Source organism: Nannospalax galili, unplaced genomic scaffold, assembly GCF_000622305.1.
Source record: "Nannospalax galili isolate Female #2095 unplaced genomic scaffold, S.galili_v1.0 scaffold104, whole genome shotgun sequence".
In the NCBI taxonomy this organism is placed as follows: Eukaryota; Metazoa; Chordata; class Mammalia; order Rodentia; family Spalacidae; genus Nannospalax; species Nannospalax galili.
Window position 1 is genome coordinate 1,504,988 of NW_008353596.1, and position 26,700 is coordinate 1,531,687.

At 52.9% G+C, this 26,700-nt stretch overlaps 1 protein-coding gene across 1 annotated transcript in view; it reads left to right on the forward strand.

Annotated features, from left to right (window-relative positions):
- Fgf18 (fibroblast growth factor 18) overlaps positions 1-26,700 on the forward strand; it is a 30,913-nt gene continuing 4,213 nt past the window's right edge. Inside the window, exons 1-4 of the mRNA XM_008850757.1 lie at positions 1-87; positions 344-380; positions 13,409-13,589; positions 22,861-22,967. Of these exons, the coding sequence (XP_008848979.1) occupies positions 56-87; positions 344-380; positions 13,409-13,589; positions 22,861-22,967 (357 nt within the window). The 5' untranslated portion in view covers positions 1-55. The remainder of the gene's footprint in view (positions 88-343; positions 381-13,408; positions 13,590-22,860; positions 22,968-26,700) is intronic.

Consider the following 26,700-nt stretch of genomic DNA (forward strand, 5'->3'; position numbering starts at 1 on the left):
CGGAGCGGACATGTGCAGGCTGGGCTAGGAGCCGCCGCCTCCCCTCCGCCCAGCGATGTATTCAGCGCCCTCCGCCTGCACTTGCCTGTAAGCGCCCGCGCGGGGTGCCCACCCCTCCTGGCTGCCCACCCTGCCTGGTGTTCATCCCGCCTGATGCCCATCCCTTCTGGTGCCCATCCCGCCTGGTGCCCGCCTCACCTGGTGCCCACCCTGCCTGGCCGCCCGTCCCTGTGCGTGTGGCTCTGTCTGCACCGCCGTCTGCGCGCTTGACTTTGCTACGTGTCTGTCTGTCCGCGTCCCCCACCATCGGGTCCCACTGACCGCCTCTCCGTCTCTTCCGCAGGTGTTTACACTTTCTGCTGCTGTGCTCCCAGGTCCAGGTACGTGGGCTCCTGACTCTCGGCGACCCCCGCCTCTTCCTCGTGGTGCGGGCCGACCCCCCTCCCCGGGGCCGCGCCCCCTCCTGGTGCCCCACCCCTCCTGGGCGCCGAGCCCAGTGCACCTGTTCCCAAGGCGCCGAAGGGCGGCTTCGCGCGCGTCCTGCGCTGCCCGTGGCCAGGGGCGAGGGGCTGTGCCGAGCTCCAGCCAATGCGGACTGTCACAGCCAGGCAGGGTGGGGAGATCTCCCCGAGCTCGAGGGCTCAGCCCAAGCAAGGTGCGGGGCTCCAACCCCTCCGGGTTGGGAACTTGGGATTTCTCTCCCAACTGACCCATCTACATCTCCGCTCCTGTTTCCAGACCAAAAAGGCGCCTTCAAAAAAAAAGCTGCTTGCAGTTGAGTGGATTTTGAATCCAGAGAGAGACCTTTAGTTGTAAATTACTCTGTGGGGGGGGAGAGAGAGAGAGAGAGAGAGAGAGAGAGAGAGAGAGAGAAGAGAGAGAGAGAGAGAGAGAGAGAGAGAGAGAGAGAGAGAGAGAGAGAGATCCCCATCCGGCTTCACATGCCCTTGCCCAAGGTGGTGCAGCCCTCTGGCTTGTTCCCTGCCTGGTCCCCGTTCACTCTCCGTGAATCAGAAGAGGGCTTGGCGCTCAGCCTGGAAAGCACTTGCTAAAATCTGATCTGTTACTTCAGCAGCTTTCAGACTCGGGAAGGTCTTGGCACACAGACAGTTGGAATGCTCTGGCTTCCAAAGCCGTGGAAATGAAGGAGGGGGTGTGTAGGGAGTCGACTTCAGCCCGGATTAGAACCAGACCAGGGCTGTCTTAGCTTGGGGTGTGGCGGGGGGGCGGCGGCAACGGGAATAGGAAACACCAGGTGCCCAATACCTCCACCCACCTAGAGCCACCAGGGAGGGGACCTAGGAATGGCTGGACACAGGCCAAAAGAGGATTATCTGCTCCATTCCCCTTTTGGTGAAAGGCAGGTGTCCTTACAGGGCAAATTTGAAGGTGCTTGCCCTGAGCCTCCTGGATTCTGGAGCTGTCTGGAGACAGCCCTGTTCCCCGGTCAGTGGTTGTTCTCCCAGTACAAGGTTGTGTGTTACTGCTGCAGTGACTCCTAGCCTCTTGCAGTGTTTGCTACTGGTAAGACTCTTGTATTTCTTTCCACTCCTGGCAGAGGACTGTTAACTCAAGACAGGCATGGAGCTCTGGGCAACTAGTTGAGACTAGGGGCTGGAAGGATGGATGGATGGGTGGATGGACAGACTGATGGGTTCTTCCCTTCTGTTGGGCAGGCTGGGGTCCCCAGTGACTCTTTGATCAATACAACTGGAGTCAGTAACTTAACACTGGCTGTTTGCCAAAGCAGATGTGACCCTGTGTGGTGAAGGGGGTGGGGGGCAGGATGGGGAGAATGGTCGATGTTAGAGAGAAAGGCCAGTGCCAGGCATTGGCTGCCTGGTGTGCAGCTGAGTTCCCAAGCAGAGGGCAGGCAGGGTCATTTCCAGGGGGTCTTCTTGTCTGGGTGGACTGGGCCTGGGTGGGAATTGAAATGGGTATGGAGGTGGAAAGCTGTCTTTGAACCTTGTTGCCCAAGCCTGTTCATGCCTGCTGCTCTTGGTTCCTCTTTAAGTTGGGCCCATGAGGGACTGCTGGGTGGTCTTTGTGTTCTCTGATGGGAGTGTGAGGGAGGGAGTCTGGACTTTGCTTCCCACCTCTACCTCCTGGCCAGAGCTAGAGCCAGCATCTTTAGCAAAGAGCTGGGTGGTCTGCCTGTGTTAGGTCAAGAGGCAGCATGATGCAGGTGAGCAAGCCTCCTCTGCCTCTGTTCCTCCCTCTTCCTTTGCCCCTTTGTCCCCTCCAGCCTTTCCATTTCTAGACTGTATCAGACTGGTATTTTTAACCCCTGGTCTGTACCCTTGGGATGGGACTGAGTAATGGTGCCCTTGAACATCATACAGAAAATAGTGTGCAAATTAGTGTGTCTGGAAGATTCTCAGCAACCCATAGATTTTTAGAAGTACCTGTGGGGTGGGGGTCCCCAAAAGGTAAAGAATTGCAAGAGGTGAGGAGAATAGGCTCAGGTTTCCTTTTCCACTTCAGGGACAGAGATGGGGGTGGCCCTTAGTGGTAGAGAGGAGAGTGCCTGCAGAGCTGTGATTTGCTGAGTGTGGAGTCTGGTCCCTGCAGGGGCTGTATTGGCAGGTGCTGGGAAAGTAGTTGTGGTCCTGGGCAGGGCACACAGAGGCAACAACAGTTGGAGTGCCTTTGGTGCAAGTGGGTTAGGCCTCCCTGCATGGAGGGAAGGGCTTGGCAGTGGGGGACTCTGTCTGGACCCCAGCTTCTTCATACCCTGCCTGTGGCTCTCTGATAGTTTTAGTTTCATCATTTGGGAAAGGTGGCATTTAAGTTGAAGTGCTGCATATTAGGAGTGGAAGGAATGTTGCCAATTGTTATCCACTCAGGAAGCATGCTGGAAAATGAATACACCCATGTCCTTCCCTCCCCACCTCACTTTTTTGGGTGACTGATACAGTCTTAGCAATGGAGTTTCTGGGCCTTTATCCTCCTCTCACGCCTCAGCCACCAGGCCCCAAATGGGTCCCTGCCCCCCAGTCTCGTTTCCATGAACACATTCAATGCCAGACACCCTCGTCTGCCCACCCCCAGTGTGGTGAACCCCACCCTCACCCACTGGCCACCCTGGGAAGTAGGAAGCTGGGAATTTAATAAAACCCCTTCATCCCTTCTCCACACGACTCAGGACACCGCAGATAGCTCAAATCGGAAGAATTTTAAAAATTTCCGCGGGGAGCAGGCAGCGTGACCAGTAAATTGCTTTTCTGCACTTGGCTGAACTCTGACAATGACACCGGGCTGGGCTTTTCACGAGGCTCAGCCGGCACCTGCCTGACATTGTTCCTGCAGCCAGGCTCTACTGGGTCCTTGCCTTCCTCAGATAGGCCAGGCATGAGGCAGGCCAGCATAGGGAGGGGCCTTCCTCTAGCCTCTTGTCCCCCCTGCCAGCCTCTTGTTCTTCCTACAGTGCCACTTCCTGTCTCACTAGGAGGTGTTGGGGTTTAGAAGGTTCCTTCACACTCCTTCCTGGCCTGACCACCCACACCTAGTCTTCTCATTGAGGTTTGGACCTTTGCTTCAGGAAGGCTAAGATGGGAAGGCCAGGGACAGGGTCCTTTGGGACAAGAGGAGGATGGGAAGCTGTCCTGTTAGATGATACTTTCAGTGTCTTAAAGCGACATCATCCATTGGTCCATTCAGTTGGGCTCCCATTCAGCACTTAGCCTGCTTCTTCCAGGAATGAAACCTAGTCAGTCCTTGACCTTAAGGAGCTCCGAGACTATAGGGGGACACTTACTAGCTGCTGCCAGCCAAGTGGCAAAAGGGAAGTGACTTGCCTATGGGCAGAGGAACTGTTCGTAAGAATTTCAGTGTATTCCTATAGGGAAACTGTCTTCATTCCTCCTTCTACAAGGAAGCCAGGTAGGATAGAGTGACATTCCTGCTTCACAGATGGAGAAACCCAGACGCAGAAGTAGAAAGGGACTTGTTTAAGGCCTCGGCTAAGAACCAAGACTCTGGGTTCAAGATCTTTTATTCTTTCTATCTTTTCTAAAAGGCATTCTCAAGTTATTCAGAAAGAGGTGAGGAACCATGCTGGGGGTCCACAGTGGGAGGTCCTGATTGCAGTCCCATGAGGGGAGGTAAGAGCCTAGAAGGCACCTCCTTTAGGAGACAGTTACCTCCCTGTCTGTGTCAGTAGGTCCCACTCTCCTGGGGAAAGTGATCTGTGAGGGAACCAGAGTTAGATGTGAGTGTCGGGGGTGGTGGTCACAGGGGACTTCATGTTCTCTCCTAGTTTCCTTCTCAGGGCAGAGAGAGGGGAGGGGTGGGACCAGCATGTCCCAAGCCAGCATTCCTCCAGCTTGGGAGGGTCACCCACTTGCTTTGAGATAAGAAGGTGGAATTTTTAAATTTCTTGTGGTTGGCACAGCCAGTGTCAGTGGGCTGGGGGCAGCTTGTCAGGGTCACATACATAGCCTCCTCCCTGTCCTGGGGTAGCTCTGTGGGTTCTGTGGACCTCCAAAGGGAGACTGGAGAAGGATAGGAGATGTCTATCCCCAGTAGGGCTTTGTGGGTCTGACCTGGTCCTGTAGCAGAAAAATTATGGGTGTGGTACACAGGGGTGCAGGCCTACCAGGCTGTTGGCAACAACAGCAGCGACACAAGTCCAGTGGGCCTGAGTGCTCACTGGGTGGGTGTCTGGCGTGGTCTTACACTCTCCAGGTAATGCCTCACAACCAGCTTGCAGTTAGAGAATACTATGGATGGACATCAAGAGGCTCAGCAACACACAGTAAACTTCCTTTGCTCACACAGTAAGAAGAAAGCTGAGCTGGATTCATCCCTGGCTGCCTGATTCCAGGACCCAGGTTTATTAAAAGGCAGTACGAGGGCTTTAGAGCCAGCCAGCATTGCTCAAACTGTGGCTTTGCTTTCTGTTTGCTGTGTGAGCTCTGGCCAGTTACTTAACCTCCTTGAGGCTCAATGAAATAGTCACTACTTCCTAAGGGGAGTGGATGGCTGTAAACTCTTGTTCCAGACCTATCTCTTATGTCTCTACCACTAGGAGCCTTCTCCCTGGCTCCCTTTCTACCTCTGTTGCCTGCCAGGTGTAGTAAGCATGGTTTCTTCCTGCTATGTGAGTGTTGACTGTCCCCAAGGGCTATTATGGCAAACTTGTGTGTGTGTGTGTGATGTTGACTGGGTTGGTACTGCCACTCACTTACAAGGGCTTGTGGCAGGCCACAGAGGAATAGGGCGTGCTGACCTCTCTGGCCATGTGGCTAGGGTTAGGGGGTAGAGCCACCTGGCCTTAGAATGGGTGTAGTAAGCCTGCTACCATATCATGAGCCTTAGTGTGGGGATTTGTTTTGGAACCTCAGCAGGTAAGTATGGCTGGTGGTTCCTTTGCTCTGACATCTAAGTGGCTTTTAAAATGTTGCTATGTCCGTACAGGGCCACAGACACTGTACATCAGTGTGGACATACAAGCAAAAAGACTCCAGGAGTGTATGGTCAGTCTGCCTTGGTCCCTGGCTCATCCTGGGACTTGCCTTAGCTTGACTTACTCAGCTGGGCATGAGCAGGGAATGGAGGAAGGTTCTGTTGGCATGGGAGAGGCCTAACTTCAATTCTGCTGCTTGTCACTTCATGCTCTGTGACCATCAACCTCCTGTACCTTTGTTTTCCCCATCTGTAAATCAGGGTAATGGAAAGTACCTCCTTAGGGGTTGTTGTGAAAACTAAATGGAGTATCACACGCAAAGCATCCAGCACAGTGGCTGATACTCAGCAAATAACTAATTGTGATCGCCTAGTCAATGATATGCTGTGTCTTAGGTACACAATGGGCTGCCACAAGCTAAGACAAGCGAAGACCTGTTCCTTGACTAAGTACCAGCAGGCCTCCTCCAGGCTATGTTAGTAGTATGGGATTTGGATTTAGTTCTGCATATGTTATTCCACCATTCAGGTTGTGTGGCTTTGGGCAAGATCCTGAATCTCTCTAAGTCTCTGTTTCCTCATCATTTGTAAAGTGGGGATTAATTATATCACTCCTAAGGCTAGGCATGGTGGCACTCACCTGTAACTCAGCATTGCGGCAGCTGAGGCAGGATGGTGAGTTCCAGGTCAGCCTGGGGTACAGTGAGACCCTGTATCAAAAAATTAAATGAACTGGGCATGGTAGCACATGCCTTTAATCCCAGCACTTGGGAGGCAGAGGCAGGTAGATTTCTGTGAGATAGAGGCCAGCTTGGGCTACAGAGTGAATTCCAGGTCAGCTGGGCCTACAAGGAAACCCCACCTTAAATCTGCCCTCCTTCACAAATCAAACAGCAATGGAATCCACAAACACTCTCCATGTCCACTGTAGGAATAATGAAGGCTGTGTCCTGGACCAGCTATGCAGTAGATTCTCACATACGGTACTGCTCCTCACTAGCAGTCCATGAACATTGAAGGGATACCTGCTGCATGCCCCAGACTGGGTTTGCCCACCAAGGTTCAGCTTTCCCTCAGTGTCCTCTGTGAAGAGACGACAGGCACTTCGAATAGCTTTATTTGCCACCCTCCCCTCCTACCTACCTTCTGCCTTGAAATCCCATGGTACCTGCCACTGTCTTTGACCCACTGCCTTCTTTGCTAAAACTCACAGGGACAGATCACAGGGATAGAAAAGGAGCCCAGTCTCTGGACCCAGCCCACTGGTCACTCCCTGCCTGACCACTTGCTAGCTGTGTAAAAGAGTGAATTGATTGGCCCCTCTGTGCTCATCATTAATGGAGCACCAGGATAGAGCCTGGGGTTGCTGGGAGGAGAACTGTGGTCCCTGGGGGACTCCTCACTGATGTTAAGTGAAAGGGAGCTGCAGCTCTTGACTGTTGGCATCTTGAGTCCTGCTTACCCACAAGCTCCCACTTATCCCTGGAAGTTCATGGCAGGGCAGAGCCCTGCTGCAGGGCACTGACTGGACCTTCTCTTGGCTCAATGAGTTGAGGACTTGGGGGCCTGGACCTGGACTGAGTCCCCCTGCCCACTGTCCCTGGGCCAGGTGCTGGGGCCTCAGAGGAGTCACACACCCAGCCCTCCAGTGACTGGAACTGAGGGACGATGCTAGAGAATAGGAGCTCAAAGAACAGTAAGTTCTGCCATGAAGACCCTGAAATCAGACCGGAGCCAGAGCCGTACGTGAAGAGGACACCATCCTGTAGTTGTGTGTGTGTGTGTGTGTGTGTGTGTGTGTGTGTGCAAAGGACATTGACTGAGGCACTTGGGGCAGGGAATGGAATGATATGTTCAGGGTGTTGCAACCTCTTGTGGTTGTTGGAGCATTGAGCTCAGAATGGACTGATCAAAGAGGCTCTGGTGGGCATCGAGTGCCAGAAAAAAGGACTTGTTTGTCATCTCCTGGGTACAGTGATGACTGTCCCACTTACTGGCTTCAGGGAGATGTGATGCTAGAACTGGCTGGCAGAAGGAGGGTGGAAGAGAAGAGGGCTCAGTCCATGCATGTCCTGCCCTATCCTCAGGCTAGCTCCAGGGTTGCCTACTTGCTCCATATTGCCAATCTGTATGGAGAAGGCTGATGTAGGGGAAAGGGAGGCTGGACCTTGGGCCCAGCCCCCATTCTGCAATGCCCCACCCATGCTGATGGCTTGATCTTGCCAATCAATACATTGATAGCTCTGGGAGCTTAATGGACAGGCTGGGGGTGGGGAAGGGCCCTTTGCGGCCTCACTGTCCATCCTGGCTGCAGTGGGTGTGGGGAACATGACGGAAGAGGCCAGCTCGGTCTGTAGAGAGGATGGGCATCGTCAGGGCAGGGGTTGGGGCAGGCCCTGACTTACTCCCCTTCATACAGGAGTTCCAGTTGGAGGAAAATTTTGCTTCAGAGCTGAGTGGGTTCTGTTGCCTTCTACATACCTTGGGCAAGTCCCTTGGCCTCTTTCAACCCCCTGGAGCATAGGGATGGTGCAATTTGATCTAGGATATATAAGAAATAAGCTGATGGTCCCTGATCAGTGATTAGGGTGTACTAGGAACTCAGAGCCCGTATGACATTTGCTCTTCATGGGACTGGCAGCTGTCCCTGGCTGGAGTCCAGGTTGTCCTTGAGGAAGAGGTTGGAGGGCTGCCTTTTGAGGTGGCAAAGGCAACTGACTTTACTGGGGTCCCCCTTTAGAGGGCCTGAAGTCTTGGGTTTGAAGTCAGAATTTGGAAAAGCTCTAGAAGCCCTGGTCTGCCACTATTGCAAGTGGAAGCAGATGGTATAAAACCGTGGGGAATCTGTGACTTGGCCTGCCCTGTGACCAGGGAGACGCTTTCTTCCTGGTTAGTCTATCTGGAGATGGGAATGGATAAAACGAGGCCTCAAGAATCGGCAGGGCAGTAGGGCTTAATCCTTCTCTTCAGCATGAGGAGCTCAGGGTTCTAGCACTTCCATGGATGGTATCTCTCCTTTCTCAGCTATGCCTTGTGTTCGGATCCAGGTCTGTCCCAGAGTGCGGTTGTGCCCTTGTACAGGACACGGCCACACATGTTCAGATCTTCCATGGATGGCTAACATCCAGGATGGTACTGAACCTTGTGTAAAGGACTGTAATGCTGAGATAGTAGACCTGATAATCTGGATGGCTATGAACGACTGACGGGTAGGTAGCAGCACAACACGGGTATACTGAGCAAAGAATGCCTCAGCATTTCATCATGCTGCTCAGACAGCCATAAATTAAAAACATAAATTGTTCAGATCTGGAATTTTACATTTAATGCTTTTTGTGCTTAGTCGATCAGGTCTAACTGAAGCCAAGGATAAGAGGGATCACTTTGGTGGGAGGAAGGTGGTGAGGGAGAGAGGGAGCCCAGCAGCAGGTATGAGTGAAGGGGTTGGAGAGCTTGCGTTCTTGACCAGGGGAGGTGGGATTTGAATTCTGAGTCCTTTCCTCACTGACTCTGTGACTTAGAACAAGTGATGTGGTTCCCCTGAGCCTTACTTTCCCCATCTGTGAAACAGGGATAATAATCATCCCAACTTATGCTCTTGCTCTGACAATTGTGTAAGATAACTCATTCACAGTGGGTTCTTAATTTTTTTTTAGTTTATTTATTTTTATTTTATACATATGAGTGTTTTGCCCACATGTATGTAAGTGCATCCATGTTGTACAATGCCTGCAGAGCCCAAAAGAGGGTGTTAGATGCTCTGGAACTGGAGTTACAGATGGCTGTTAGTTGTCATGTGGGTGCTGGGAACCGAATCCAGGTCCTCTGCAAGAGCAGTCAGTGCTCTTAACCCCTGAGCCGTCTCTCCAGTCCTGACAGCAGGTATTTTAAAAACCACATGACTTTTGGACTGGGGAGATGGCTCAGTGGGTAAAGTACTTTGCATACAAACATGAGGACCTGACTTTGAATCCCCAGAATTCATGTAAAGTTTGGTGTGGTAGTACAAATCTGTGATCCCCGCGTTCCTCTGGAAAGAATGAAGGTGGAGAAAATCCCTAGAAACTCACAGACCAACTGGCCTGCTGTATGCACCAGAGTGACTACAACAGAAAGAGATGCTGTCTTAACAAGGTGGGAGGTGAGGACTGACATGCAAGGTTGTCCTCAGACCTCCACATAAGCACATACATGTATACACACATTCATACACAGATTGAGAAAAAAAATGGCTGTTTAAAAAACAAGACTAAAGAAACAAGTAAATAAAAACTTGTAATGGCTATTGCCACTCATATCATATTTTGAGGTAAATGTTATAGTCTGCAATTTGCCAATGAGAAAATGGACGGTTAAATAAACCAAGAAAAGCTGGGTGTGGTGGTGCACATCTTCAATCTCAGCACTTAGGAGGCAACGGCAGATAGATCTCTGTGAGAGCAATACCAGCCTGGTCTACATAGCATGTTCCAGGCCAACCAGGGCTACATAGTGAGACCCTGTTTCAAAGTGGTGGGGGGGATAAAAAAGAAGTCAGTCATTGTGGTTGGAGCCAGCTAACCCTCAGGCCAATTGTGCTGCTTCCAGGGCCTGTGTGTAGGTGACATGTGATGTGAAGGGTATCTTATAAGAAGTGTGGTCTGGAAAGAATGGGGAAATTCCCAAGCATGCTTCTCAGAGTCAGAGGGCTGATGTCTTCAGGTTAGAGGAAACATCGGTAGATGGTAGATGTCAGGCACTCCATGGGACCAGACACCTTGGTTGGTCTCCAGAGCCTGGAAGAACCTCTTTTTGTCTCAGGCAGATTCTTGTCAAGGTAAATAGAGGAGACTTGGAGTGTAGCTAGGGTCTGGATCTCTGGATGAGACTGGACATTGTACTTGGGGAGTAGGGGCCAGGCAGGGTTCTGAGCAGTGTGATGCGTCTTGCCCTGCACCAAAAGTCTTTCATGAAGATGGGATACAGGCAGAGGTGCATGAATGCTGTGAACTGAGCACCCTGTTGACATCCCTAGACTGTGAGGCTTTAGCAGACCCCGGCATATGGGTGGAATTTGGGCTTATGGAGCCCTTGTTGCTTGTATGCAGTTCCTAGATTATGGAGTGAATATCTCTACCAGAATCTAACCCTGAGGGCAGGAGAAGGGCCAGGTCAGGTGTACTTAGGGTCTTAGGCTACAGGAAGACTATCAGTCACCCACTGTGGAAGGTCTACTTTGATTAGAGATCACATGAGTGTGGCCTCAGGGAAGGTGGGACAATGTCCTGTATGTGTCAAGTCTGCTTGCTTAGCTGGTGTAGGATTTTATTCATCTTGCAGCTTTCCAACTCCTCTGACCGTTGTGTACCTGGAGGGGCATCAGCCAGGCAGACACTGGTCCTGGGAAGGCCTCCAAGGCAGGCTCCCTCTCAGGCATCAAAGCCAAGAGACCTGCCACTCATGGAGCTAGAAAGCAGGAGAAGCAAATATTCCCAAGGCAGGCTTGTGTTGCATGTGCTGTAGTGTGCTGTAGAGTTGGGCTTACCCATACCCAGCCCCACGGCTCTTGAGACACAGCCTCAAGGCCCAACCTGAGAAATGGGCTCTCCCTGGTTCCCTGGTGCTCTAGGAGCTAGGTTGATGGAGCTAGGCAGAGCCATGTCTACGGGCTTCCTAGCAGGCTGCCTGGAGCAGGGGAATGTGCATCCCCATAGCTTAACATGGCTCGCCTCCCTCTGCCACATACCCTGCTTATCTGGGTTGGAAAGGTAGGGCCACTGCTGCCTCTAGGTGCCCTTCATTCCTGACCACAGCCATTTGACAAACTCATTGCCTCCTAAGCCTAATCTGATACCCAGGGGTGAACCAGGCTGGCCGTATCTGGGGACAGTAGCATGTTCAGAATCTCCCCTCTGAGGTGGCTGTCAGGAGGGGCTTTTAGGGTAGGCTTCTAAAGGTAGGTGACAGCCAGGCCGGACAGAAGGGGTCAGTGCCCTGAGTCTAACAGAGGCCTCCCTAGGAAGGCCAGGGTACTGCTGCCTTTCTAGTGGTGGGCCCAGTTTCTAGCAGAGAACACCCGCTACCTCCCTGGGGATTGATCTGGTCAGAGTGTGGCTTAAGTGGTGGAAGCTAGGCAAGATGGATTGTCTCCCCACATCCTGGGGCAGGGCCACCCGATAGCTCCTGCTGACCCTGGGTCACCCCCACTGCCTCTGTCCAGTGGGCCAGGAAGAAAATCATTAATGGGAGGCTGGCTTCTGGGGCAGGGCAGCTCCCCCTTAGGGACTGGGGTGAAGAGATTGGCTTGACCTCTAGTCAATAAGGTCTCCTGTGAGAGGACAGGGAGATGCCCTGCCTACTTTCGGGGGAGGGGACAGGACTAAGCTGACTCCAGGAATCATTCCAGAAAGGTCAATGGCCCTGAGTGTGGGGTCTTCTGGAAAAATGCCCTCCAGGTGTGGGCCTCTGGGTCCCTGGGCTCTTCCCTGAGTGTCAGGGTAGGAAGAGAGGCAGTTCCTGGTGCTGGGCTGGCCAGTATGGCTCGTGAGGATGGAGAGAGGCATGCACACAGTGGCTTGAAGAATGGATGTTTGTGAACTTTGGTTTCTGCATTTGTTGAATGGACGATCCACGTTCCTCAGCACTGCAACAACGCCTTCCCAGACTGGAATCTGCTTTTCTGGGCTTCATTTGGAGCCTTGTCCAAGGGTCCCATGTTCACTCAGTTGTGGAATGTTTGCTATGTTGACTTTTCTAGTCAGTCTTCATAACCATAGGTAGGTATGGCCTTCATCTTGCTCATTATGTGGACACTGAGGCACAGAAGGGCCCACAGCTGAGGCAGAGATAGATGCCTGGGCAGCCTAAGAAATGCACCAAAAGTGGGGTGTGAGATCTTCCGGGTACGCGGTCCTGTGTGTCTACTAGCATTGTGCCCAAATGGACCCAGAATGCGATCTGGACTTCAGAACTTGTTCAGTTTTATGGTTGGGTGGCATGGGCCATGCATCTAGTTTGCAGGCATGAGTGAACATAACTTAATGCTTCATGGCCTGACAAGACTCCAGGTCTTGTCCAGATTCACCCATTCATTCATTCATTCATTCATTCATCCATTCATCCACTGAACAAGTGTTTGGGTGTCTGTGCTAGGTGCCAGGTACACAGGAGAAAGGGAGCAGAAGCCAAGGAGGTAGATGGTTTGTTAAGTTGGCATGTGATAGAAAGAAACAGGAAGCAGAGTAGAAGTGTGGAGAAGAGCCGGACTGGGGTGTTCCTAGGAGGCCAGGCTGAGTGTGGGCAGGGAGGACTCTGGGAGGGTGTGGTGAGGATGGCTTATTAGGGGCCAAAATGGACTGGGCTGAGCAGGAGGCTAGCAAAGAGGTGGGTGCACACTGTCTAAACGAGGGGCCATGTTCTGGAAGGGGAATGGGAACTGCGTGTGGGTGCAACCAAAGAAGGCCTCCTAGAGTGTGTGAATGGGGGGAACTAAACTGCAAGAGGCTCAGGGAGTTACCATGGGAGATGCAAACTGGAGGGTTCTACAAGAGGGCCTGGGACATGGGCTAGTTAGTTCCTTGGCATGCGTGTGAGGGCTGTCGGGGAGTGGGAGGAAGGCCCTGCAGGGCTCCAGAGGAGCCAGCATGCTGAACTCTGGCCTGTTGGTCAGTACACTGAGATTGCTAGTCCTGCCCCTTCCCTGCCATGTGCCTCTCCATCTCCTCCCCACAGCCGTTCTCGTCCCAGTTCCTCAAGTTTTCCTTTTAGTCCCAGTACCATTAGGGTAGGGCTGTCTGCTTTGCCCTTTGACCAAGAAGGAACCAGAACCAAATGCCCAAGGCACCGTGTGTTTGAGGCCAGGGTGGGAAAGTCTGAAGCTTTGTAGTTAAGTGCACCCAGGCCTGATTCTCAACTTTGCAACTTTGCAGCTGTCTCGATTGCTTCATTTCTGACACGGGGCCTGGCCAGAGCCAGCATAGGGCAGAGACATAGCTGGATCACCATTTCCCCTTCTCTGGCTCAGGTGTTGGCAGCCGAGGAGAACGTGGACTTCCGCATCCATGTGGAGAACCAGACACGGGCTCGCGATGATGTGAGTCGTAAGCAGCTGCGCTTGTACCAGCTCTACAGCAGGACCAGCGGGAAGCACATTCAAGTCTTGGGTCGTAGGATCAGTGCCCGGGGCGAGGATGGGGACAAGTATGGTATGTATGAGCCAGCCCTACCCCTACTCCATGCACACAGTTGTCTTGGCCTTGTAGAGTCCCCACTCAAATCCTAGCTCTGTACTGTGCCAGATGCTTGGTCTTGGACCCTGAGCCCTCCCGGGCCTCAGTTTCCTAGTCTGTAAAATGAGGTTATATTAGTGACTCCTTAAAAGGCTCAGTGGGAATACTAAGACATGAATAAAAGGTGCCTCATTACATGGCGTTGTCATAGTGATGGGTAGTTTGGGTAGGAATGCTCCAACACAGGTGACTGTTCTTCATGTCACTGCTTCCCAGGACCGACCCAGGTTCAGGTACTTGGTGGGGTGGAAGCCTCTGGAGCGTGCTTTCTGGATGCTGCTGGGGATGCTGTGGGAATCACTGTCATGAATGTAGGAACGTATGTGTATGGAAATGTGCTCAATCCTGTTCACCTACAAGAAGTGTACTCATGACAGCTTGGGCCCAGGCCTTGTGACCTTCCCTTGATCCTGGAACTTCTCATCCCTCCTGGGGGGCTTAAGGACCTTCCATCACTGCAGAGGCCAGAAGGAGGGACACTGGGTTAACGTCTCTTCCCAAGCCCCCAGCCCACAAAGGCCCTGGGCAGTGAGCAAAACAGATATGACTCCTCCTCAGAGCTTTGATTCAGCCAGGACAGATGCCAGGCAAATACTTAGTGCACAGATATTTTTCTTAAAAGCTGCCAGGAGTCCTCCTGGTCCTCACCCCTCTGTGGGAAGCACCTGCCCCCATTCTCCTGCCTCCTTGGGCCCATATTCTGGAAGAACCCAACCCTACAGAAGACAGTGGCTCAGGGCATGTCCTGCACATGTGCTGAGCCTGCCAGCCTAGTGTTTCTGGGCTGATGCCCTGCTGGCCCCTGCCCATCGCCGCCAGGACGTGACAACAAGACAAATAATTTCTTGGACCTTCTACCTCGGACATCATTTATTTTCTCACAGCCTCAGGGCAGGACTGACCTCATGGTAGGGCTCTGAGTGTGGCAGCTGCAGCACACTGGGGGCTGGGCTGGGCTGGGCCGGGGCACAGGCTGAGTCCTGGGCCTCAGCACCTCGGGGCCGGCTGCCTCCCTCCCTTCTTCCAGCACGGCTACTCTTCATGGCTCCCTTCCTCTTCTTCTGCCTCCTTCCTTTCTTGGTTCACCCTTTTGCTTCTTTGTTTTGGCCCATTTCTCTGTTCCTCCCCCCACCGTCTCTGTCCTTCTATGTGCTCTGGGCTCCAGGCCCTCTGTGGTTGCCTCTTTGGGCCTCAGGCGCCAGGGGGAGGGCACCCCCCAGACACGGGCTTCGCAGGGCAGACCCAGGTGGTGGTTTTCCCTGGGATCCTCTGTCCAGTGCTGCCAGGGAAGGGGCAGCTGGCTAGCCAGGCTGGAGGACATGCCCTCCTGGGGTGTCCCTGGAGCTCTTGTTGGCCCCTCCAGGCTGGGAGAGTGGGGGTGTATGTGAGACTCTGACTGAGCCATCTGTCCACACCCTGAGTGAGACAGGAGGCAGGGACTGGGGAGAGAGAGGAGCTGAAGGTGGCCCTCATTGCAGAGGTCTGACTCCAACTAGGCTGCTGTGTGACCTCCCACAAGCACTGTGCCTTCTCTGTGCCTGTTTCTCTTTCATACAATTCCAGGCTTAGATTAAATGTTTAGTATGAATGTGACTCTCTGAGGGAGGAGATGGTCATGATGTCCGTGTTGTTTCATGGGGCAGACTGGGGTCTGAAGAGCCGCAGTTCTGGCATGTTTACAGGTGGCGCTGATGGGCCCTGCTTTGAGTTTCTAGAACTAGACCATCTTGTGACTCTTCTACTTCCACAAATACTAGGCCTTAATCCTCTCTCTCAAGGAACATGTTTATGTTCTCTTCCAACCCCCCCAACACTCAGGGCAGCATGGGGCCTTGCGGCTGCTGCTGTTCCATTTAAATGTCCCATTAGAAACGCAGATGAGGCTGGGAGACCCCATCTGTGAGCCCTGGAGAGGAAGTGAGACAATGGAGCCAACTGAGGCTTCCAATCTAGATGATCAATACAAATATTATTGGGAGGGTGATTTATGTAGTCATGTGGGGCAGGAGGATGAGGGCAGGGGACCAGGGCAGGGGGATTCAGGGCAGGGGGACCAGAGCAGGGGGACACAGGGCAGGGGAAGGAGGGAAGGAGGGTGCTACCTGACACTTATACCCACTTAACTTCACAGTGTGGTGTCATCTGCTGGCTCAGAAGCCAAGTCCTGACAAAATGAACACCTGGAATCGTCAGTTCTGGGTCTGTTATTGGTGGCTTGGCCTCCAAGATGGTTTCAAGAGCCTCCAGGGCCTTGTTTCCCTTCTCCTGGTACTTGCTGGGACACTGAGCCACGAGCAAGGTCCTTTCTGCTGACTGGAGTGGCTGAGGCTACAGCTCTCTGTTCTTGTAATCCCCTAGTCTCAGTCTGATCCCATAGCCCGTTCTCTGTTCACCAGTCCAGAAATGTCACTCTTTTGCTCAAAGTTTCATGCTACTTAGAACTCAAGTCCTTGAGTCAATCAAGGGCCTGGGCTGGCCACTCCAGAGACCTCCCACCCTAATCTCAGGCTCTTCCCATCTCCTGGCATATTCTGCTAAGGCTTTTGTCTTGCTGGTCCCTCAGCCTAGCCTAATCTCCTCCCAGATGATCTTACATCATCTGGTTCCCTTTTCTGGATCCCCATCTCTGTCCTTCTGCGGGTCTGACATCCTCTTCTATAGTTTGTTCCTCATTCTGTCTCTCAGAAGATGCAGGGCTTCTGGGGTTATGTGCCCTACTGCATCCCTGGGCACAGAGCTAGCCATAGCATGAGAAAACTGAGTCAGGGGACACCTTCAGTGTACACCCGAGAGTGTAGGCAAAGCAACCCCAGGGTATCAGAGGAGGCACCTGGCCCAGTGCTCTGCACACAGTAGGTGCACGGTGAACCTTCTGTCCTTCCTGGGAGAATACTGACACCCAGCGTCCCCTAGGAGCTCTCCCATCAGGGATGGGGCCTTTGCCTCTCAGCCTAAGCCTCCCACCCTGGGGAGCACCTGTCTCACAGCCTTTGTGCCCAGGGAGCTGTGGCCACCCATTTCTCCTGGATCCCACCTGAAAAGGCTGAAGCGGGCTGCAGCCAGGATTAGATATAGCTTCTGATCAATCCTATTGATTTTTTTTCTTCCTCTCTTCCTTTCTGATGAGTCCATGTGGCCTGCAAGCCTCCTCAGGGACTTCCTGAGAAGGGGAACGATGGGTACCTTAGTATGTGTGTACATGTACTTGGATGTGTAACAGCCACGGCCACTTCCTACCCCTGCCTCTCTCTCTGCTTCTTTCTACCTAGCCCACCTTCTGAGGGGAGGTAGGACTGACATGGTGACCTCTCAGTACCTTTGGTAGCAAGGACATCTCCTGAGGGAGGTGCTGTCTGGCGAGGAGCCTCAGGGTCTGTGGCATGGGAATGTGTCAGTGGCCTTCTCATGCACCTCTCCCTGGGGGGCTTGGAGCAGGTCTTGGGGCGATTTCCCTGGGTACAAGCAGAGCCAGCCCATCCTTGGCTTTGTTCCCTGCACTACCTCTCTACGAAGCAGGCTCTCTGACTCTGTGTCCACTGTCTCTGTCTTTTGCTGCTGTTCCCTCCCTTTCAAACCCAAAGTTTCCAAGCAGAGGCCCTGGATTGCCTCTGGGAAAGCCAGCTGGGGTTCCACACTGCAACGTCAATCCATCCATCAGAGCCACTTGTCCCTTGTCATTGCAGCCCACACTGTCTGCCCTTACTCTGCCTGTGCGCCTTGGGCTCAATCCCTGCCCATCTCAGTGAGCTCTGGAGTTGCCCACCTGTTCAAATGCTTGACCCACACACGTGACACATATAGGTATTGACTGTTATTTCAATCTCTTCTTTTAAGAGTCCAGGCTGGCCTTGAACTTGTGATCTTCCTGCCTCAGCCTCTCAGTCTGGCTGCAATGACCTTTTTTTTTTTGTCTATTTGAGACAGGGTCTCCCTGTAGCCCCAGCTGTCCTGGAACTCACTATGTAGACCAGGCTGCCCTTGAACTCACAGAGATCCGCCTGCCTCTGCCTTCCAAGTGCTGGGACTACAGGCATGAGCCACCACGCCCGGCTGCAATGACCATTTTTATTCTTCAGGCATTCATGAGAAACAGGGAAAAAGATAACAGGAGAGTTTTACAGAGAGAGCTTTCTTCCAGCCCTTTGCTGCCTTCTCAGGGTTTGGAGAGCCTGTTTCCTTCTCAAGGAAAGGCTCTGATTGAGGCCTGAGTCCAGGCCTGGTAGCTCCTAAGGGCTTCCCTTCCTCCCCATGTCAACCTAGGGACTGTTCCTCCTTCAAGGTCATTTGGAAGTGGAGCCAGGGGAGGGATGAACCTCTCAGCCTTTTGCTCTGTAGCATCCCCACCCACTGAGTTCTGTCCTAGGAAAGCCAGGCCAGAGAGATGAGCCCCACAGCCCGTCAGCACTCACTCACCAGGAGGACTGAACAGGGAAAGGGAAGGGTAGAGTGGAGAGGTGAAGACTAAGACTTTGGGGCCAACCTTCCTAGACTCCACTTTCAGCTTTGTCCTGTGTTCTCGGGACTCAGTTTCCATACCAGTGAGACCGGGCAATGACAGTGGTTGCTGACTTTAGAGGACTGCTGTAAGGATTAAATGAGATGCCCAGCACATCCTAAACTCCAGAGAAGTGTGAGTTACTGAGCCTTCCCTGGAGGAGCTGAAAGAGAAGAGGCTCAGCAGTCACTTAGTACTGGCCCAAAGATTCCCTCTGTCACACAGCAAAGGATGTTCTTTTTGTCACTGAGGCTGGGGAGGGGTGGGCAGGAGTCCAGTGTTCTAGCACAGGGCATGGGCAGTGTAAAGAGTCACAGCAGACAGAGCAGAGTGATGAAGGACACTGAATCAGAGATTGATCAACCCTTACCTTACTGTCATCAGCTATGCGTCCTGTGTATGTCCCTTCACTTTCTTGAATCTTCCTTTAGCTCTTGAATCATGTCAGTCATGCCTACATCATAAGGCTTATTAAAATTTATTAAAATACTTATTAAAATTTTATTATCGGCCATATGCTGAGTCAGGCCTGAGCTAGGTGCTAGAAATAAGCAGTGGGAAATAAGGAGATCCATCCTTGTCCTCATGGCTTACCTTCCCCTAAGTAAGGACACCTAAGGAAAAGGGTAACAAATTGTGTTAGCTTGCCATTATCATACCAAAATACCTGAGACAGTTTAAAAGAAGGAAGGTTTAGTTTGGCTCACAGTTTTAGAGGTTTCAGTCCATCGGCTAACCCCTTGCTTCTGAGCCTGTGGTAAGGCAGTATATCATGGTAGGAGTGTGGTAGCAGAGAAGACTTAACCTCTGATGACTGGGAAGCAAAGCAAGAGACAGAAAGGGGTATGGGTTCCAACATTCCCTTCCAGGGTACATTCCAAGTGGCCTAATTTCCCCACACATCTGAAAGGTTCCACCATCTTCCAATAGTGTTACAAGCTGGCAACAAAGCCTTCCACATACAGACATGGTGGTAACATGCTTTTAATCCCAGCACTCAGGAGGCAGAGGCAGGTACATCTCTGTGAGCTGAGGCCAGCCTGGTCTACCCAGCAAGTTCCAAGCCAGCCAGGACTACATAGTGAGACCCCATCTTTAAAAAAAAAAGGACCGAAACAATAGTATAAATAGCCAATTTTAGAGTGCTGAGGAATTTGGCACAGGGGATTGCACTGTGCTGGGCTGGTGATGGTGGTGCTGATGTTAGAGGGCACAGCCTAATCACTTTCTCTAAGGAGATGATATTTGGCCACCTGGGAGATGAAACTTCACTGTGGGAAGGTCTGGGTGAACTCCAGGCAGTGGAAGCAGCAAGTACAAAGGTCCTGTGGCAGGACCTTGGTGTATCAGAGGAGTGAGGAGTAACTCCAAGGAAGCCAGTGTGTCTGGTGTGGGGGGGGCGCTGGGAGGGAGACTGGGAAGGAACAAGGAGCCAGGTGGTGTGAGTCCCAGTAAAGTTTGGATTTTCTTCTAAGTAGCTTGGGGCTCCCTAGGAGAGTTTCCATCAAGGAAGAGAAGTCCAGATTTTATGTGGGTGTTTGGGATCCAAACTCAGATCCCCATGCTGTGTGGCAGGTACTACCAACAGAGTCATTTCCTCAGCCAGTAAATTGATTTTTGTTTTCTGAGGTGGGGTCTCCCTGTAGCTCCTGCTTGTGTGGAACTCGCCAACACACACCTGGCCTAAATGGATTTGTTTTTTTTTTGTCTTTTTTTTTTTTGGTCTTTTTGAGACAGGGTCTCCCTGTAGCCCCAGCTGTCCTGGAACTCATTATGTAGACCAGGCTGGCCTTGAACTAACAGAGATCCGCCTGCCTCTGCCTCCTGAGTGCTAGGATTAAAGGCGTGCGCCACCACACCCGGCCTAAATTGATATTTTTAAAGGACTCTTCTGGTTGATGTGTGGAGGGGAGACTAGTAGAGGCACTAGTGGCAGAGGGAGGTGGCTGCTGAGCTGCAGCTGGAGAGGACAGCGAGAGAATGTCATCCGCTAGGCCAGCTGCAGGCCCTGGCTTCTGGCTCCTTAGAGCTGCATCTTGGGGGTTTGGGTCTCTGGAGGGGGTGCATGATGCAGAGGCTCTGGAGCAAACCTAAGTTGGGTGTAGTCTCAGTCTCTCTCAGTCTCTCAGTCTCTCTCTCTCCTCTCTCTCTCTCTCTCTCTCTCTCTCTCTCTCCCCCCTCTCTCTCTCTCTCTCTCTCTCTCTCTCTCTCTCTCTCTCTCCCTCTCTCCCCCCCCCTCTGTTATTACTCCCCAAAGACTTTACATAATTCTGGCCTGGCTCTCTCCTCATTATGTCATGCACCGAGTGGAGTCTAGGTCACACCACTGCCTGCTGTGGTTAGGGTGGGTGTGAATAACAGACTCCTGGCGGCCAGGCACAGACCTTCCCCAGGCTGGGTGGGGGTGACCAGGCCTGTGGAGGGTAGAGTCGACCTGCAGCCCCAGCCCTGCCCCAGGTCCTTTGGATAGTTCCTAGGGAAGGCTGGGGTCCTAGCTGCTGAGTGGTGGTGCTAGGTTTGGAGGTGTGGCTCTCAGAACTGGTCAGCTTAGTCATTTCTCCTTCTGGGCTGTTGTTGGTAGGCACCTCAGTTGCTCACCCTGGAAAATGAGGGCAAGGACCCCCTAGTTCATGTGGATGGGGGGGGCATCTCGCCTCATGCAGAAGCAGGTCTTGCATGTATAGGTCATGTGCTAGGAGACAGAACATTCTCCCCTTGGACTTACTTGGGGGATTCTGGGCTGCACCCCAAGGCTTCTCCCATTTTTCATGGCCTTCCCTCCCACCCCTCTCTCACACTGTACCCCAGAGTTTCACGAAGAACCAGGACAGGTTCAGAACAGGGGGTAGGGCCTCTGGAAGAGGCCTCACTGCCATGCTTATACAAGCATGTGGGGCTTGTTGATGGGCTTCCTTTTCCCCCAGGAAAGGTTTACCTTTGTAACTCTTAGGAAACAAAATCAGAGTTAGTGAGTTTCCCCTGGGGACTGGTAGAACAGGGTGCCCCGTGTTGCACAGGCCTCACAGGCACTGTTGAAGGGTCAGGGAGTTTCTCCCGATGTCACAGGTGAAGACCCTGTGGCACAAGGCCATACAGAAGACAAGTGAGGCCAGGCAGTCAGGACTTTATTTGTGCACTCCCCCCCGCCCTTGCACTTTCTGTGTCTCCATAGCTACCACTGTGGGAGACTCAAGCTTTGGGAGGAGATGATTGGGCAGGTCAGGGAGCACTGTGATGTTGAGAATGAGTGAACTAAGGCATGGTAAGGGTTTGAATGCCAGGGAACAGGAACATCAAGGGCCAGACAGTGTTCTCTGTTTTTCTGACTCAATGTTTACTGGGGATGGGGGAAGGCAGCGAGAAGAATGTGTCTCCCTTGCTTCCAGAATTACAAAATTCTTGTTAGATCTTTAAATTTTATGTAAATTCTTTTTTTTCCCCTTGGAAAGGTGGATATCATATTTTAATTAGCAGTGGTGTCAAAGGAGGGCTAGATTAATTATAGAAATCTTAGTTCCAGATGGTTTCAATTTTCACAGCAGGGCACCAGGGCCTATATTTGTAAATGTTTTTTATTAAAATCATACCTAGTGTATTTTAGGGGCACCAAGGTACACTCCTTGTGGCTCCAAGGATACTGCACTCGGGAATTTGGGGCTATGATTTTCTTATGGAGAAGCAAGTCGCTTGTCACTGAAATGAAACTTTTGTGGCTGAGGGGCAGGTGCTGGAAGCAAAGGGTCATACAGCCAAAGAAAGCAGCTGCGGGGGAGGGGAAGAACTAACAGGAACAGGGCTTAGGGGTTCAAGATCAGAGGAAGCCTGAGAGCTCACCCAAAGTCACACCATACCCTACTGGGGGAAAATGTGGACTGACGGAGGGAGAAGGAGAGTCCTTGATGTATTTGTGTGTCAGGGCTTTAGGGGACCAGCTCTGGGCACCTCCGTCCTGAGGGAGGCACTGAGGTGTGTGCCTGGGATGGGGCTCCAATCCTGTGATAGGGAATTGGGTCCTGTTGTACCTCTGTGCTCCTGGGTGGGGACAGTCGGTCCTGTTGGGTTTCTGTGCTCTTGGTTGTTAGTTACACATCAGTTTGGATGGCCACAGTCAGGGGAAAAGGAAGATTCTGCCTATGGCCACTTTTCCCAGGGGTGTTACACCTCACCTCCTATGTCTTCCTATGTCAAATGGCCAGGGCAAAGGTGCCAAAACTACATTAGCAGGGACTCCAGATATTTGCCTGGGGGAAAGGACATGTGATTTGACTTTTGAAGGAAACAGCATGCGATCCAAAAGGCTGTATGTGTGTATGTGTGTGTGTGTGTGTGTGTGCATGTGTGTGTGTGTGTGTGTGTGTGTGTGTGTGTGTATGTGTGTGCCTGAATATTCCCTTTGTTACTTCTCTGGTTATCTGTATGGCTGTTGGGCCAGCTTTGGGGAGTGCAGTTGAGGGGCTGGGAGACATACGAGGGGGAAGGATACTTCTGTAACTCACCTCAGACTGGAGAAGCACTGAGAGGCTCACGAAGGGTTGCTGTCAGCTGCCTTCTCCTTGCCCAGGGCCGGGTGTTGTCATAGGCTAGAGGCCTGACTTTACCAGGGTGAGGGACCAAGGGCTATGCTGTTGGGCTGTCAGACTGTGCCACTGCCTCTGGTTAAAAAGCTTGTCTTACTCTTTCTTCCTTTCGAAGCCCAGCTCCTAGTGGAGACAGACACCTTTGGGAGCCAAGTCCGGATCAAGGGCAAGGAGACAGAGTTCTACCTGTGTATGAACCGAAAAGGAAAGCTTGTGGGGAAGGTGAGTGATGGCCTGGGACCCCGGGAACTTGAGGGCCCACCCAGGCAGCCTTGGGGAACTAGAAGATGGTGTCCAGGGTCCTGTGGGCCCTACCTGCATCGTGAGACATCAGCTTCTACTGCAATACCTTCCTGTCACCTCATTCTGTTTTGATGTATGGCTGCTACTCTGTGTCCACAGAGCCCTGGGCTTTGCTGAGGAGGGATGTGGAGTTCTGGTTTGTTCCATAGTGAGAAAACCCTCCCAGGCTCTAGGGCAACCTGTTTAAGTGCCCCTGATGTCTGGGGAACAGGGAACCTGCAGCCCAAGGGGCTGTGGCTGCAGGGATCATTTTAGCAATCGCCAGGGGTTCTCGGCACTGCGCAGCAGCCTCCGGAAGCAGCCGCTGCTCTGCGCTGGGCCTCACGGTTCTAGCATTTCAGGAAGATTTTATTACTTCGGAACAGGCCAGAGAGCTGCATGCGGCACATTGGAGGTGGGGGGGCAGAGAGCTGCATGAGCACTTGGGGGGCAGGGGTTGGATGCTCTGGGAGGCTGCCCTTCAGGGCTCCTCTGCTTTCTCTTACCTGCTTGTTTGTGGTCACACATCTGCTTCCCCTGTGTTCAGGAGGAAGGTGTCACCCACAGTAGCTCTATAATGAAGTGATACCCTCTGTCCTTTCTGCAGGGATTCTCCCTGCCCCCATATTGAACTTGTATCACTGAGGGTGCAATCTGTCTGGACAGGTGGACTGGGTGATAGACATCTTCTTGAGTCCAAAGCCCTGGGGATATCTGGCTCTTTATACCTTGTTGGGGTTAAGGGGAGATGGCCAGTCTTGCTGACGCATATTTGACTTTTTGAGCCCTCAGTATCCCTATCCCACCCCTGGGTCCCATATTCTACAAGCCAGGGATGAGGGCCAAGGAATTGTCACATGGATAACAATGGCTTCCTTTAGTTGAGCACCTACTCTCTCTATCTCTCTATCTCTCTCTCTCTCTCTCTCTCTCTCTCTCTCTTTTGAGACAGGGTCTCCCTGTAGTGGGCCTGGCCTAGAACTCACTATCTCACTATTTAGACTATGTAGACCACCAGGCTGGTCTTGGACTCAAGGAGATCATCTGCCTCCGGAATGCTGGGGATTAAAGGTGTGCACCACCACACCAGGCCAGCACCTACTTTCTTCCAGACTTTGGGCTATTTTTGCCCTGGCAGGTTGGCAGCTCTACCAACCCCATTTCACAGATGGGAAAGCTGAGGCTTGGCTACATCCCTGGGCACTTGTCCTAGGTCCCATACTAGGGCTAGGCAGGATTCAGAGCCGGGTTTGGAAGGAAAAGATTCCAGACACACACCCATACCAACCGAAGCTGCAAAATAATAGTAATCCGCAGAGCGTCGCGATGCTGAGAGAGGACTGGTTTCAATTAGTGATTCACTTTCCGCCGTCGCGGCCGGCGGGCGAGGGGGTCCTGCAGCGGCTGGGGCGCCGGGTCCCCTGGCCTGGGCCGACCGGTCCGGTCCCGGCCAGCAGTTTTCCTGCGGCGGCGGCCCAGCCCGGTGCCAGGAGCTTTGTTCAGCTGCCCGCCTGGGCCTCCTCCCAGACCGACCTGCTTTGAGTTTGAGGCTCGGTTTCCCCTCCGCTCCCATCCATGCCCGGCGCCCGCGCCGCCCCGCGCCTCCCGCCTGCGCGGTTCCCGGCATCCTGACCCCAGGAGGGCCATCGAGGGGTCAGGAGCGCCTGTCCCCTCCGGCCGCGCCCCCGCCGCCCGCCGGCTGGCCGCTGAGTCACCGCTTCCACAGGAGCCGGCTCCGATTTCCTGCCCCCTCGCCCTCTCCCCGTCATTAACATTGGTGCGGGTTCAGCTGGCTCAGGGCGGGCCGCAGCAAGGCGGGCCCGGCCCCCTGCCTCCGCCTCGGAGCCCTCCTGGCTTGCCCTCCTGCCTCCACGACCCTTCCCTCCTCCTTTCCTCTGGGCCCAGGGGTTTGGTGGCTCTCCATCCACCTGTGTGCTCTTGAGCGGCTGTGCATTATTAGCACCCACTGCTCACTCGGGCTGGGTCCTGGGGTTGCGGGGAAGTTCCTCTTTTGATGGGTGGAGGGGTGGCCCCTCTTTACCACTTGGGACTGGCCTCAGCCCTCTCCAGATACTGCTGTCTCCTCACCCTCGCTGCAGCTTGGGAAGCCGCAGCCCTGAGGGATCTTCCCTGCCTCCTTCAGTGCAGCTCAGAGCCCAACCTGGCTTTTCCACCTTCCAGGCCCTGGAAACTTCCCATCTAGTGCTGTTCCTGTGCCCCAGGCAAACTGCACCCCATTCCTTGGGGGTGGACTTAAAGCTTTGTGTGGGATAGGTCCTACCCTGCTCTCCCTCCATGGGTCTTCCTGGCTCACATTTAATGGCCTCTGGACTCACCTGGCCCCTAGTTGGCTCATTATCGTCCCTCAGCACCCTGTCACCCTGCTTGGGGACATCTGGGTGAAGCTATATGCCTTCATTTCTTCACCACCTCCAGGCTGGGAGCTCACAGAGGGCCTGAGCCTTGCATGAGCACCAAAAAAGCGGGAATATGGTGCTTGCTCTTGGAGACTGACTCAGCCTCTAGTAAGAATGATGCCTGTAGTCCAGGGAGCCTGGTGCCCTGGGAGAAACTCATCCGGCACTTAAGTAGGCTCTGCTGAGCATTAGTCCCTCTTTTTAGCCAAGGCTGGCTTGGAACTCCGTACACAGTCAAGGATGACCATGGATTCCTGATCTTCCTATCTCCACCTCCTGAGAGCTGAGCTCAGAGGCATGCACCACCGTACCTGGTTTATGCTGAGCTACATCCTCAGCCTGAAGCCAGGTCTTGACATCACTCCTGCATGCACGGGACCTCTGGCCTCTGCGCCTTTGGAATGCCTTGGAAGACAGCTTTCTTGCCCTTTCCTATGGATTATATATGCCAACCTTGCACATCTCTAGCCAGAGCACAGGTCATGCATTGGGACCTGAGCATAGCTATTCCAGATGCACTAGTCCTTGGCCAGAGTCACTCTCTCTGCTGCACTGCCGGTCATAGGCCACCCTGTGTCCCGGAGCTCTGAATGTTAGAGTAGCCCTGGCCTGAGACAGCACATCCTTCTAGCTCAGAATTGTTGAGTATCTAGTGTCATGTGCTAGCCAGATTTTTCCTCATCTGCCCACATCTGTCCTTTTGGGGGCAACAAAGCATGAGTCTTTTAGGGCAGGAGATTAAGAACCCTGGTTGTAAGTCACCGAAAACTCAAAATGCTTTTAGCAGATGAGCTGATGTCACCAGGATGCAGGTCAAACAGAAGGATTGGGACTCTAGTTTGGAAACAAGGGGGTGTGAGGTGGGTGCGAGGAGAGGACTGAATTCTACTAAATCCCCAAGGCTCTGGGGCAATGAATTACTCCAAATACTGATGTTCCTGCCTGCCTCAACCAGTTGAGTCAGAAGTTCTGGGGTGGGGCCCAAACATTGATGTTTTTTAAATCATTATAGATGACTTAGAGTCATAGAGGGGGTCAAAAGCAAAGGCAAGTGTCCACCTCAGGTGCGGTCTGCTATTAGCCTCTTAGCTTTTCTGACTGAGTCCGTGAGGGATTTATGATCATCATAGGCCCCACAACTGGTTTCCACAAGGCCCCTGTGCACTGGGGTGTTGCGAACCAGCCCAAAGCCCAGCTTCCCAGCCCTCTTAAGTAAACAGACATGTACTAAGCATGCACACCAGGGTCTCTGCTAG